The 15,031-nt window shown below is 40.0% G+C and overlaps 1 protein-coding gene across 1 annotated transcript in view; it reads left to right on the top strand.

The window, feature by feature from the left end:
• Positions 1 to 15,031, top strand: part of Rnf169 (ring finger protein 169) — a 54,768-nt gene that overhangs the window by 30,184 nt on the left and 9,553 nt on the right. Inside the window, exons 3-4 of the mRNA XM_051192336.1 lie at positions 9,369 to 9,515; positions 13,715 to 13,833. Coding sequence (XP_051048293.1) covers positions 9,369 to 9,515; positions 13,715 to 13,833 — 266 coding nt within the window. The remainder of the gene's footprint in view (positions 1 to 9,368; positions 9,516 to 13,714; positions 13,834 to 15,031) is intronic.

Raw genomic sequence — 15,031 nt, 5'->3', positions numbered from 1 at the left:
AGGGGTGGGTTTTGAGGTCTCAGAAGCTCAATCCAGGCCCAGTGTGTCTCGGTCTCTTCCTGTTGCCTGTGGATCCAGATGCAGAACACTCAGCTCATTCTCTAGCACCATGTCTTCCTGTGTGCCACCATGCATCCCACCAGGATAATAATGAGTTAAACCTCTGAACTGTAGACCAACCTCAATTAAATGTTTTTCCTTTTATGAGTTTCTGTGGTCATGGTGTCTCTTTACAGCAATAAAACATTTAAGACAAAAGTTGGTACCAGGAACTGGGGTATTGCTGTGATAGGCCTGATTATGCTTTTGTTTGGAGGAATTTAGGCGTTGGGACTTTGGGTTAGAAAAGCAGTTAACATTTTAAGTAGGGCTTAATGAACCACCCTAGTAGGAACATGGAAGACACTGATGTTCAGGATGACTGAACTGTGGGGGCTCAGAGGAGAAGACTATTAATATGTGGCCTAGAGACCCTGGTTGTGTTCTGCCCTTGTCCAAAAAAATCTGCCTGGAGCTAAATTGGTTAAATTGAAAAGTTATGGATTCATAGCTTTGGCATAGGACCTTTCAAAACAACCTAGCATTGACTGTGTTGCTTGGTATTAGTGGGCAGTCTTATATAGATCTATAATGAAAAGGAGTAAGCCAAACAAGGAAAAATACAAAATATAGAGTTTGAGGTGAATAAGAGCACCAGGAAAAAGTTTAAAGAAAAGCTCGATGCTAAACAGAATAAAGGGAGTGGTGACCGCAGGGCAGGACCTCACCCAATTAAGCTTCCAACTTGTGAAAAGGAATTAAAGAAAATCTTAGGTCCAGTCACAGTGATAGATGCCATTTCTTGAGTTAAGGGCCAGCCTGTTCTACAGATTGAGTTTCCAAATAGCCAAGCTTAGGCAGTGAAAGAACCATTGAAAACAGAAAGCTGGTGAAGATGTAATTGAACAAGGAGGCCATGTTCCAGCCCCAGCAAGCAGCAGAACTTGGCAGCTGAGGCAACATGGCTTTGGCTTTAAAGTCAAGGTTAGAAGAAAGGAATCTCCCTCTACAACTAAGGCAAGCCACTGAAGCCAGGCATGTGTCAGGGATGTCTGCATGGAAGCCTAGAAAGGCCATTGTGAAGAAGAAGCCTGAATTGCCCTGGAGGCTCCAAAATGTTGAAGATGCCAGAGCCATGAGATATTTGCCAAGGAGAGCTGCTAACAGGGTGTAGAACCAGTCCAAGAGAGAGAATTGTGTTCCAGTTAACACAGTTGGAAGGAGTTGGAAAACTGAAGAAGATTTTGACATCAGTCATGGAGGTGCAGAGTTTGGAGTTTGCTCAACAGGTTTTCGGTCTTGCTTTGATCCAGTATTTCCTTACTCTACTCCCTCTTCTCCCTTTTGGGATGGTAATATGCATCCTGTCATTGTATGTTGGAAGTATGTGATCTGCTTTTTCATTTTTATTTTTGCATGGGATTACAGTAAGAGATTGTATGAGTCCCAGAAGAGACTTTGAATTTTGGACTTTTAAACAGTGTTGAGACTAGTTATATACTATGGGGACTTTTGAAGTTGGACTAAATGCATTTTGCATTATGATATAGCTTTAAGCCTGTGGGGGCCAAGGGGGTGGAATGTTACCATTGAATGAAAATTGCCCCATAAGGCTCATAATTCTTTGTTAATTCTTTGGGAATTTCACATCATGCCCCCCAATCTTGCTCACCTCCCAGTCCCTCCATATCCATTCCTCATCCTTGCATCATGACTCCCCAAAATTAATATAAAACAAAACAAACAAAAAACCACCTTGCTCTTTCATCTTTCCAATACCTCTTCATTCATCCTGGTAGTTACAGCTTGTCACACAGTATATACTTTTGTCCAATCAGCCCCACCCACAAATGTTCATTGCAATGAGTCATTGGTCTGTTTCAAGGCCTCTGGCACACCATCTCCTCACCGAAACTCCTCTCAGATATCCTGCTGTTGCCTTGAGTCATGGAGATCCTGCAGTTATCATTCCACAGGACCATTTCCTCTACACACTCCAGCTGGTCATAGATGTGGTAGATGTTAGGATAGCCCAGTCCAAGGCCCAGGGTGTGGGTCTGGGTGGTAACTGAGCTGGTTGGTCCTGGCTCCACCTCACTCAGCTAGGGGCAGAGCTGAGCTGAGTCATCTTTATAGCCCTTTTTAAAATATGTAAAAGTCTCACTTTTTTTTTTTTTTGAAACAATTTCTATGTGTATCCATGACTGTCCTGAAACAGTATGTAGATCAGGCTGGCCTCAAACTCATAGAGATCTGCCTGCCTCTGGTTCCAAGTGCTGGGATTAAAGATGTGTGCCACCATACTGTCCACTGACCCTCTTTATAATTAAGAATTTACTTGTTTATCTCAGGCTTTTTAAAAAATGCAGATATTTATCAAATGACATGTATTATACAGTTACTATTAACCAAAGCTGAAAGGCAATATTGCAGAGCTAATTGCCTGATTTCAAATCCTGCTTTTGCTACTTACTAATATGAGAATTTAGGCAAACTACATAATCTTTGTATATCTCGTTTCCTGATCTTTAAAATGGATCCATAGTCAGCAGCTTACCCTTATTATGAAATATTGTTGGCATGTGGACATCCATATATGTAATATCAATTGTTCTTACTAGAATTAAAAAAAAATGAAATGAGCTGCTCCCAGTTGCTGTTACTTTTTTTTTTTTTTGGCTTGGGAAAGAAATGAAAGACTTTCAGAAGTTGTAGTTGGAAGCTGGATAGCTAGTGCTGTGTAGCCCAGGTGAATAGCCTTTCCCTCAGGGTGATGATGTTGAGCATCTTTTCTTGTATGTCTTGTATTCTGTATGTTACATTAGATGTTATATCTGTGCAATTTTTTTTTTGCCAGTATTCATTCTTTTTTTTTTTTTTTTTTTTTTTTTTTTTGCTTAATTTTGTTAAGATCTTTGTATAGTCTAGATTCCATTCTTTCCATGGGTATACACTATGCACCATAAGCTTTGGCTATAGATAATTTTCTTAATTAGTGATTGATGGGGGAAGGCCCAGTCCATGGTTGGTGATGCCATCCCTGGGCTTGTGGTCCTGGGTTCTATTAGAAAGCAAGCTGAGAAAGCCATGAAGAGCAAGCCAGTAAGCAGCACTCCTCCATGGCATCTGCATCAGCTCCTGCTTCCAAGTTCCTGCCCTGCTCAAGTTTCTGCCCTTCACTGATTTTGATGATGAACATCTATAATAAGAAACTGTGAGTGAAATAGACCCTTTTCCTCCCAAGTTGCTTTTGCTCATGGTGTTTCATCACAGAATAGTAACCGTAACTAAGAAACCAATATATTGATTTTTTTTTCAAAATGTGAAAACAAAATAAAAACAAACCCCACAAATCCTGCTCTTCAAATCTGTTATTAAAGAAATAAAAAGGTGGTGTGGGAGGTCCTTCTGTGTATTGCAAATATGTATTGCTTTTATTGGTTGATGAATAAAGCTGTTTCTGTCATTTCTCACATTTTTTTGGAAGTTACTTGCTCGCCCTTCCTGCTTACTCAGTTAATATTATTACCTTCTCAGTTTCCTGAGGGAGTTGAAGACTAGATAGTATAGTTTTCATTGTTTACCAGATTCAGAAAAGAAATGCATTAAGATGTGTTAAATGTGAAAGGTTTGAAAGACATTAAAAGATAATTTCATAATACAAATTAGAATAGGAAGTAAATTAGATACAAGACTTTGGACTCATCAAGAAAGAATAGATAATGAAGTATTTCCCCTGAATTTATCAAATGCTAATAGACTAGACATTATTGATGTACTTATTGCCTGCATATATTATATAGTTATTATACATATTGTATATAGTTTTTCTTATATTAACTATAACCTTCTTTATTTTTAGACAAAAAAGGGGGGTATGTGGTGATACCTTGCTTGTACAAATAAAGCTTGTCTGAAGATCAGAGAATGGAGCATGCCACTAGCTAACCATAGAGGTCTGGAGGTCTGTACAGACAGACAGGAAATTAAATGCCTGGGCGGAGACAGGAAGTAAGATGGCTGGGAGGGGAGAGGATATAAGTGGGAAGAAACAGGAACTCTCTTTCCCGCTAGGAAGCTAATGAGGTAAAGGTGGTTGTGGCTTGTTCCATCATCTTTCTGATCTCTCAGCATTTTCCTCTGTTTCTGACCCTAGTTTTTTCCATTTAGACCAATTTAGAACTCTATTTACAAAAAGACAAAACAAAGATTAGGAGGAGATATTCTCAGAATGTATACCTAACAGTGAACTTGAGTCCTGAATATATCAGAAAGTCTTTTACATGCTAATAAGATAATAAGTAAATAAATGAAATTATAAAAGGACAAAAGGTTTGAACAGATATTTTGCAAAAGAACATAGCCTATTAAGGACATGAAAAGACAGTGTAGTTACCCATCTGGGAAATACTAATTAAAACCACAGAGGCAGTACTTTATATTCCCTCTCATGGCTGAACAGACTGAATATAAGAAAAGATGTGAGCATCTGTAACTTCATGCTTTGCAGGTGGAAGTTTACAGTGCTGTACCCACTGTGGAAAGCGTTTTTGCAGTAGCTTATGTTTTTCAACCTGCACTTTCTAATAATGAGTAAAATTTAAAAGTGGGATATGTTCATGCAGTGCGATAGGTCTTACTAATATAAAGGAATATCTACCAACAAACTCAGTTATATGAATAAATCTCAAAAACAAATTGAACAACTGACATAGAGAATTTAGGGCTCTGTGTGTGTGTGCACATGCACGCATGTGTGCATGTATGAATGTGGAAGCCAGAGGTTAACCATGGGGTTATTCTTTAGGTGTTGTCTACCTTGTTTTGAGACAGGGTCTCTTGCTGGGACCTAGACTTCACCAGTTAGATGAGGCAGGCTGGCCAACAAGTCCCAAGGAATCCTCCTGTCTCTGCTTCCTCAGTTCTGGGATTACAAATGTAGACCAAGATACCTGACTTTTTACAAGGGCTGTAGAACGCAGGTCCTCATGTTTTCATGACAAGTGCCTTCCTGACTGAGCTGTCTTTTCTGTCCTTGAGTGCTATAATTTAAAATTGCCAAAACTAGTTTATAGTAGTAGTAATCAAGTTGATGATTCCCCAAGATTGAATGGGTGGGAGATTACTGAAGAGTCTTGGGCATTTGAATGGTTGGTCCCCAGTTGGTGGTGCTGTTTGAGGATGCTTAGTAGGTGTGGCTTTGCTGGAAGGAGTATATCACTGGGGGCAGGATTTGAGGTTTAAAAGCCGGGTGCCTTTTCTTTGCTCTTCTTCCTGATGGTTCAAGATGTGAACTTCTAGTTTCCATCTTCAGTTGTCATGACTCCACTCTACCATCGTGGACCCCCACTCACTAACCTCAAGCCTGAATAAACTCTTCTGAAGTAGTCTTGGTCATGGTGTTTTATCACAGCAACAGAAAAGTAACTAATACGAATTAAGACGGCAAGTGTGCTAGCATAGCACATCTTCTCACTAAGAGTCACTAAGAGATCAGGAGGACCCCGCCCTCATGACTGCATCAAATCTTAATCTCTCAGAGCCCTGTCTTCAAATACTGTTAGCATACAAATATAAGGGTAACATTTTCAATACATGGACTTTGGGTGAACACAGAGACATATATGTAGATACATGTATGTATATATTTTATCCTGACAGTCCTCATATCCAAAGAATATAGATAACTCTTACTAGCAGGGCAAAGATGTGAATACCCATGCCGAGAAAAAGATGTGCAAGGAGCAAGCTTAGGAAAGGTGTTCTGCGGGGTTGTTATCAGAGGAATGCAGATTGGAGTCATAATGCACTACCAACCCACAGGATGGCAAAAATAGAGCACTGAGTGGTGGAGAATCTGGGAGCGACTGTTGTCCTCCTACACTGAGGGGCTGCCGGTGGGAGTGTAGTTTGATAACCAACTTGAAAAGCTGGCAGCATGCCTATACCTTATGACTCACAGTTTCTCCAGATACTCTTCTGTGGCATGCACATACCTAGAGAAGTGATCAAGAATATCAGCTTATTTCTAAATAGCCACAGACTAGGATGTCTCCAGATAGCTATGAATAGTTAAATTGTTTTAAAACCAAACAATAGAATACAAAAAGAAAAATGAGAAGGAATTGAGCAATCAATGAGTGGCAGTCAAAAAGCATTCCATGTAAGTGAAATTCAAAACTAAGCCAAGTATATGGGCACATGCCTCTATTCCCAGCATTTGAGAAACGGAGGCAGTAGGCTAGAGAGTTCAAGTCCATCTTGGGCTCTAAAGTGACCGCTGCTTCAACCCCCCAAAAGTAAGTAGATAAAATGATTTTTGAAAGAACCAAACAGGATTGGGAAAAAAAAAATGAGATGGCTCCTAATGATATTCTGCTATACTTATAGATCAGTGCCTAGCCCAGTTGTCAATAGAAGCAACATCCAGCAACTGATAGAAACAGATGCAGGGACCCACAGCCAAACATTAGGTAGAGCCAGGAAAACCCTGCAGGAGAGGAGGAGGAAGGACTGCAGGAGCCAGATGAGGATACTCCAAGAACACAGCCACAGAATCAACTAAGCAAGGCTCATAGGGACTCATAAAGACTCAAGTGACAATCATGGATTCTGTTTGGGTCTGAGCTAGGTCTGCTGCATATACATATGGTTGTGTAGCCTGGTGTTCTTATGGGACTCCAGGAATAGGAGGTGTCTCTGATTCTTCTGCCTGCTCTTGGGACCCTTTCCCTCTTACTGGGTTGCCTTGTCCAGCCTTATTGTAATTTGTTGTGCCATGTTTGATATGCCTGAGAGGTGCTCTTTTCTGAAGGCAAATGAGGAGGAATGGATCTGGGGAGAAGGTTGTGTGTATGGCAGTGGGTTATAGGAGGAGTAGAGGGAAGGGAAACTGTGGTCAAAATATACTATATGAGGTTTTGTTTTTAAGGAGAAATGATTGTTATTTTAAAGTGTTAGAAACCAAAATTGTGGTTACTTTTGAGTAAGGAATTGGTCTGGGCCCAGCTATAGCTTGGAAGCCCACTTCTTAAGTACAGCTAGTTTACTGGAATGTTTCCTTAAACTCAGTGAACCTCTTGTGTTCACTTATTCAACTGCAAAATCATACCCACATATATGAATGAAGATATGAATGAAGATCAGGGCAAATCCTGTGGAGACAGTCTGTCTCTTCAACATGGCCTCTAGATGCACCATTCTCTGGCCTACATGTGCTATCAAACGGTATTTGATCTTTTCATGGCATCTTACTGTGGACACAGGCTCAGCTCAGCACCTGGCACACAATTAGCAAATAACAATTACTATGCTAAAACCTGATCACTTTGGGGCCACTTTGCCTCTGTATCCCCTGAAATGTAAGTGCCCAAATGTGTGACTTGTGGTCAACTGTTAAACAAGATCCTTGGAGATGGTAGAAGACATGAATTCTTCCCTGTGGACCATGAGCACTGATGTCAGTTTTGTTTACTGTCTATGTGCATTCGATCTCATTTGAAGTGGGTGGAGCTGGGAGTCCATTTCATTTGAATCTCCTCCTTGCATAACATCGTGTGTGGTATTTTCTGCTTTTATAAAACCACTTGAAGTAGGTTCAGTGTCTTAGAGACTAGTTCAGGCTTATAGGAGTCAGCCCCATAGAAATTGAAAAAATATGGCTAAATTCGTGTTTTGTTTTTGTAAATGTGGGTTATTATTATTTAAACCTAGACACAACAGCCTGTCAAAAGTATTGTATTAGCTAGGTGTGATGGTGCAAGCCTGTAACACTAGCTCTTGGCATGCCAAGGGAGGAGCATCTTGAGCTCAAAGCTACCCTGGGCTGCATAGTAAGACCTTTTGTGGTAAAATAGAGGCAAGTGAGATGACTTAGTGAGTAAAGACACCTGCTGCCAAGTGGGTCCCACCTGGTATAAGGAGAAAACAAACTCCTACAAGTTGTACACCATGTACACCATGGTATGCTCACATGCTCCTTATTTGTGCAGATGTACACACAAAATAAATAATTCAATAACTAAAATAAAACCACTCCCTCCCCTAAACTATCCTTTATCCTTTTTGCTTTATATTTTTTATAAGAAATGAAAACTATAGATATTTTATTGGTGCTTGGGATATTTTATTTCATTTAAATTTATTAAAACATTGAGCAGTAAAAAATGAAATAAAAGTAGAAAGGACTGCTTGATACACCGGAAGAGCACAGCAAGATCCTCAATCAACTATTTGGAATGCTTACAGTCGTCATTTTCTCAGAGTAAGGCAGAGAGGCCCCTATTCTGACTAAATAAGTGATGAACCATTTACCTAAGATTGTCCAGGTTTTTGTTAAAGTTTAGTTGCATAACGCAACATTCCCTTTCCCAAATGAGAAACATATCTATGCTGTAGATTTACTTGTAGGTCTTGTGTCTTCATTGACCTATCTTGTGACTGTAGGATATGAACATAAAATGCAGGATGTTGGAACTAGGAGAAATCATTGTTTTTGCTAACAAGACCCAACACATGCTCTTACAGCTGCTTTGGCTCTTCTCCTGGCCCAGTACAATTATGTGTAACTAATGGGGTAAGGATTTTTAGGTTTAAGTTTTATTTTTTCCTATGTGAATACAACTAGCTTTTTTGGTTTCATGTTGCTTAAGAATGCAGAGTATCACAGAGACTGAACTGACAACCAGGGAGCCTGCATGTGACTGACCTAGGCACTCTGCATGTATGTTATAGTGAGTAGCTTGGTCTTCTGTGGGAGTCCTATCAGTGGGAACAGAGGCAGTCTCTCAGTCTTTTGCTGGCTTCTTGGGCCCTATGCCTCATACTGGGTTGCCTTGCCCAGCCTTAATATGAGGGGAGGAGCCTAGTCTTCCTGCAACTTGATATGCCATATTTAGTTGATATCCATGGGAGGCCTGCCCTTTTCTGAAGGGAAATGGAAGAGGAGTTGGGGGTTGGGGGGAGAGTGACTAGGAGGAAAAGAGGGCAGGAAACTGCAGTAGGGAAGAACAAATAATAATAATAAATCATTTAAAATCATAACCTTATCTTAGACCATATATACATACAATTATTCATATATAGTTATTCATATTATATTTATTTATAAGCAAAATTTATTGGGAAAATATAAAAGAATACAGAGCAACTCGGTCTTATACCATGAAGTATGTTTAGCTAGAGCCAAGTAAAAGATTTATGTTAAAATTGGGGTGGCCATGTCTAATGAGAGTCACCCTGGAGGCTGCCACTTGTCTAGTCTGTGAAGAAGTTTTAAGTCTGGAATTTCCTAAAACTCCACTGTTTCTGTGTGATTTGTATTTTTTCAGCTGAAAGAAGAGAAATTACAAGAAGAAAAAACATGTGAAGATCAGACCCACAAGATACTGCAGGAGGATTCAGAAATGGGGAAAAGGAAAATGGATAAACAGAAAAAAAGAGATGAGCCAGTAGTGTTGAGAACAAGTCTGGAGCAGGTTAGTAGTCACCTTCTGTATGGACATGTGCTCAGTCTGGCCGTTCAGCCAGGGATGTTGGTCTGAAAGATTTGTGTTTATAAACCATAGCACCAGAAACTCCCATTGATTGTGCAGCCCAAGAGTAGGGAAGAACTTTCCATCTCAGTGGAACAAGAAAATATTTTTTGAAAATGTAATTATATTCATGTGGCAAAATAACAGTTTAATATCATTCTACTTAAAATGTTTGAACATCTAATGATCCTGTATATATTTTGAGTCATATCCTTTAAGTATTTTTATATAGCCTTGTTAAAATTTCAGATTAGTTTTTTTAATGGTTTGAAATTAATGAGGCCTTAACATATATGAAGTAAGGCAACATAAAAGAGTAGGAAAAGAGGGGCAGGAGAGATTGCTGTTCTTGCAGAGGACCTGGGTTTGATTCCCAGCACCCACATAGTGACTCACAGTATCTTATAACCCCAGTTCCAGGGAATCTGTTGCCCTTTTCTGAATCCCATGGGGATTCAGGCATGCATGTGGGGAACATGCAGGTCAAATATTCATCAGTAAAAATAAATAAAATAAATAAGAACATACCCAGAGTGAGAGTGAGAGAGAGAGAGAGAGAGAGAGAGAGAGAGAGCGCAGGAAAACAGCTCTCCACAGCCAGCATTGCTGCTCACTGCACTCTGTCCAGTTCCTTCCTGTCCACCTTCTGGCTTAGTCTGTATAAAGACATTTTTTTCTGAGCTTCAGAAAACATGTTTTTTTAAGCTGTGTTTAGATGGTGTATTTGCTGCCTGCCATATGCAGATGACATACAATTTTGTTTATAGTCTTAATCGTCATAAATTATTATTATTAAAAGTAACCACTTGGAAACAAACCATGGTGACACACATCTGTAACAGCAGCACTTGGGAGGTTGAGGCAGGAGAGTTGCAGTTAAGGTGTCCTGAGCTCTGTAGTTGAGCTCTAGGCCTACCTGGGCTACTATATATGTAGCAAAGCTCTTTCTCAAATCAGTAAGAATAAAACAAAGGCACTTGAATTTTACAAATTTTCAATCTTGTGAAAGATTCCATTTAACAAGCTAAAATGCTGTGTGCTCTCAATGTTATGTACCCCAGGAACATTAAAAGGCTTGCTGCTGGGAAGGATACATGTGCATTAGCTTAGGAGGCAATAGGATGTATGCTGGTTTGACCACAGCCCTGGCTGTCACTGCAGTCAGAGACTGCAGTGTCCCCAGGCAAACAGTCCAAAGGCACCAAAGCCTGATAGAGATGGTCTTTCCATGGAAGGAGCCTGCAGATCCAGATCTCCTCCAGGAACTGGTCTCTAATACTGATTCCCTGTCATGGCTGGGAGCCATAGTTATTTTGCTTTTGGCAATACCATCTTTAAAGTAGAAAGCATTTACACCAGTGTAGTTCACGTCTTTAAAAGAATCAGGAAATACACCCCTTCAGATTCCTTTACTGAATATATAATATTCAATATAATAGTGCCAGGTCCATAACATTACTAATGTAAAGCACAGCTATTGCGGTAAATAAGGATCAGGATAAACAAATAGGCCGAATAGATGTTTATTCAGGGAGAAATAACTTACAACCTAGACAGATGAACACCAGGAAATTCAACCCGATCCTCTCCTGTCCGAGTCACGCCAGAAAGAGAGAGAAAGAGAGAGCGCCTTCCTGGCCCCCTCCGACCTCCTTCCTCAGGTCACCTCCGCCCATCGCTCCACCCCCAATGGGCGTGGTCAGTGCTACAGAAGGACTACCTCACTACACACAGCGAGTAAAATCTAACCTGTTTTGAATTTTTTATGATCTGCCCTTTTGTACCCTCCTATTTCCTTTTACATTTTTGAGGATTTTTAAATGGCTTTAATAGTTCTTAGACTGATGCAGGCATATGCTCTCAACTACTTGAGAGACTGAAGTTGAAAGATTGTACTTTCATGTGAGCTCAAGGCTAGCTCTGGCAACTCAATGAGACTGTTTAAAATCAAAATACCAACAAGGGCTGGACAGTAGAGTAGAGGAGCACGTGACTAGCATATGCAAAGCCCTGGGTTCAGTCCTCTGTACTAGGGAAAAGCAAGTGTTTGGTCTTGAACAAATGATTTCATTATATTGAAATTGCGACCCAAGAGAATCTGAAATAGTCTTAATGGAAAGCCAGCCAGAGCACTTTTTGTATGAAGGGTGTGCCATGATGAGTCATTACACTTTCCTACCACCAAACCTCAACGACTCTACACTTCTTTGAGAACTAAATGAAAACTCTTCACCCAACACCCAGGTCCTTCCTTAAGCATGATTCTAGCTAGTCTTCCCATCCTTAAGTATGCTCTAAGACTCTTGGGAGCAGAACTATTTGCTGCCAATGTATACACTCTGCTTTGCTTTCTCAGGAGCATTTTCAACAGCTTGCTGGTGGAAATGTTGTAGTTTGTCTCACTAAGTCTAGTTTAAAAGCTGTACCTTCAAACTGTTAGATCCCTTATGCCTTTCCCCATTCTACCCTTAATCTTTGTGACTCTTACAAGATTTCCTGCTCCCCTTATAGATTTTTATTTGTTTCTATATGAGATTGTCGACATGTGTCTGGCTCAATTAAAAACCTCGCACAATTCCTTGGCCATCACAAGTTTTTCATGCATGCTCATGATATTATTAAACTCAGAATATTCTTTCTAAGCATATTCTTTCTAAGAAAGGAGAGATTATGATCTATTATTTTTATAAAGGGAATAAAATGCTTGAACTGTTGTTTTCTTATGGTGGGAATTGTTGGAAAAGTTATTAAAGATCAATTATCCTACAACCTAGAAGTAACCCCTACAGACATTTTGGTAATTATTCTAATCTGACCTATTTTCTAAGCTGTGTGTCCGTGTGCGCACGCACACACACTCACTCCCTTATGTTTTCTTTTCATGCAGAAATATTGCTTTGTGTACATACTGCTTTATAACTTTCTTTTAGTTAATTATAAATTGTGCCTTTCTGTAAATAAAGAATTCATATCTTTCTTTACTTGTTCGCTAATACAATTTATTCGACTATTATAATCTCCTACAGGTACCTGGCTGTCTTAAATGCCTCTGTGTAAATTACTAAAAGTAGAAGGCCAGGTGACAGGCAGTGTGCTTTAAACTGCTTTGACTTGTTTATTGCCCAGTTATCTCCCCCCCCCCCCAGAGTGTGGTGTAGATGAAATCCGTTCTCAGTGTATGAAAGCTCCACACCTGCTTCCCAGACACCACTGCCTGTCCTTGTGCGGGAGGACGGCACTTGTCTTGAGTGTCACTGCAGACATTTCATTTGTCCATACTCTACATTGTCTTAAGGACCCATAGTGCCTGAGGCTTATTCATATGCAAGTGTAAAGGTGAGAGATAAATATTCCATATCTAATGTTTCTAGGCTGTGGGCATGCGAAGGTTGAGACATGGGTAGCTTTTGTCTATATAGATATTTATTTGCAATAATGCAGTTTAGTTTTCATCAGTTGAAGGAATTTGGTGATACTGTAAAACTAAGCCTTTTTCTTAGTACTATTTAAATTAATAAAAGCAAAATCTCTTTTATGAGGATTTACCTGTTACCTTATTTAATACTTTATCAGCTTAGTGCAATCTCTATAGTAGAGCTGTGGTTCTCAACCCTCTTGATGCCATGACCCTTTAATACAGTTTCTCATGTTGTGGGTGACCCCCCCAAACATAAAATTGTTTCTGTTGCTGCTTTATACCTATAAATTTGCTACTCTTATGAATCATAATAGTAGTGGAGTGGGTTGTGACCCACAGGTTGAGAATCACTGATTCAGAGACAGCAAAAGCAGACTAAAAGATGAATCATTTACCCTGGAGTGACACTGATAGAGATGGGATCTGAATAGTCTTTTACTTGGTACCAAATTGGTTATGAAAAGAGACCAAATACATAGAAGGTTGCCATTGTTTACCTTGTGTTCCAACTCTTCCAGAGTTGGAAGAAAACATCATACAATTTGATAATGGGTTAGTTTGATTTGGGATGTTTTCAGTTAAAGCCACATTGCAATTAGTATTTTCAGAAAGCATTTGTAATCCAATTGGAACTCAGAAAAGAGACTTAGAGACTGAACTTTGAAACTATAGCTATGAGAGATCCAATGGGAACCCAATCTTGCCTCCCTTGTCTCCTTGCCAGTGTCCTGCACGTCTCTCAGATTCAGAGAATGAAGAACCCTCTCGGGGCCAAATGATACAGACGCATCGCTCAGCCTTTGTTTCCAAGAACAGCTCCTACTCCTTAGCTTTCCTGGCAGGGTAAGAGACTGACAACTGAATTCAGTCAGTGTTCTTTCATTTGGGGGATGACAAGGTATTCAGAAGGGGTAAAAGTAGAAAGGTTAAAAAGAGGTGGGAATTGAACTTTATTTTTCATTTTTAAAAACTTGTATGTGGCTGGACAATGGTGGTACATGCCTTTAATCCCAGCACTTGGAAGGCAGAGGCAGGCAGATCTCTGTGAATTTGAGGCCAGCCTGATCTACAGAGTGAGTCCCAGGACAGCCAGTGCTACACAGAGAAACCTTGTCTTAAAAAAAAAAAAGCATAGATTACAGAGAAGGGGCTCCTCTGTGTGTGTGTGTGTGTGTGTGTGTGTGTGTGTGTGTGTGTGTGTGTGAGTGTATGTGTGTGTGTGCGCGCGCACGTGTGCGTACGTGCGTGCATGCTGCATGCTTGCGTAAGGTAACCTCCAGTGGTGTTCCTCAGGAGCTATATACCTTGTTCTTTGAGACAGGGTGCCTGATTAGCTTGAAGCTTGACAAGTGGGCTAGATGACTGACAGCCCAGGGAGTCCAGGACCCACCTGTCCTCATCTTCCTAGCACTGGGCTCACAAGCAAGTGGTCTTTGAAACCAAACTCAGTCTTCTCAGCCCCTCCTGAATTTTTATATTTACCCATTTCTCAAATCCTGTGGGTAGGATTATGTTAATTTTGTAGTTGCAAAATATGACCCTTTTGCCTGTGGAAATGAGTCCTTTTTGGTTTGATGGTATCTGTAGACTTTCCCTCTGGACTGTAAAACTCTTAGAAGGGATGAGGGCTGTGTTGACTTTCTTTTCCTTGACTAGATCTAACATGGGTTTCAGGAATTTTTTTAAGACCCTGTTCAAGGAATTTCTGGATCCTTTAGGCTTTGCAGATCCTGGGAAGGAAAAGAGAGCAGGGTTGGGTGGTTGCTTGACCCTGGAAGAATATTGTAGGGCAGGCAAGCAGACAGGCAGGCAAGAAGTGAATCATTTGTTTAGTAGATATTTTAAAAGTGGCTACTCCATGCTGTGCTCCATTCTAATATAGAGTATGAAGCACAATCTTGACCCCATTTTTTGTCTTTTTTTTTTTTTTTAACTTAAAGCTGGCATTATTCATCCTTCCTGCTAGGGCTCTTTTTTTTTTTTTTTTTTTTATGCATATAGAGTATTTTTTATTTAATTTTATATAACAAAGTCCAATTAA

Source organism: Phodopus roborovskii, unplaced genomic scaffold (assembly GCF_943737965.1).
Source record: "Phodopus roborovskii unplaced genomic scaffold, PHOROB, whole genome shotgun sequence".
Taxonomy (NCBI): domain Eukaryota; kingdom Metazoa; phylum Chordata; class Mammalia; order Rodentia; family Cricetidae; genus Phodopus; species Phodopus roborovskii.
The sequence above is the reverse complement of the archived record's forward strand: the minus strand, read 5'-3'. Positions and strand labels throughout refer to the sequence as shown.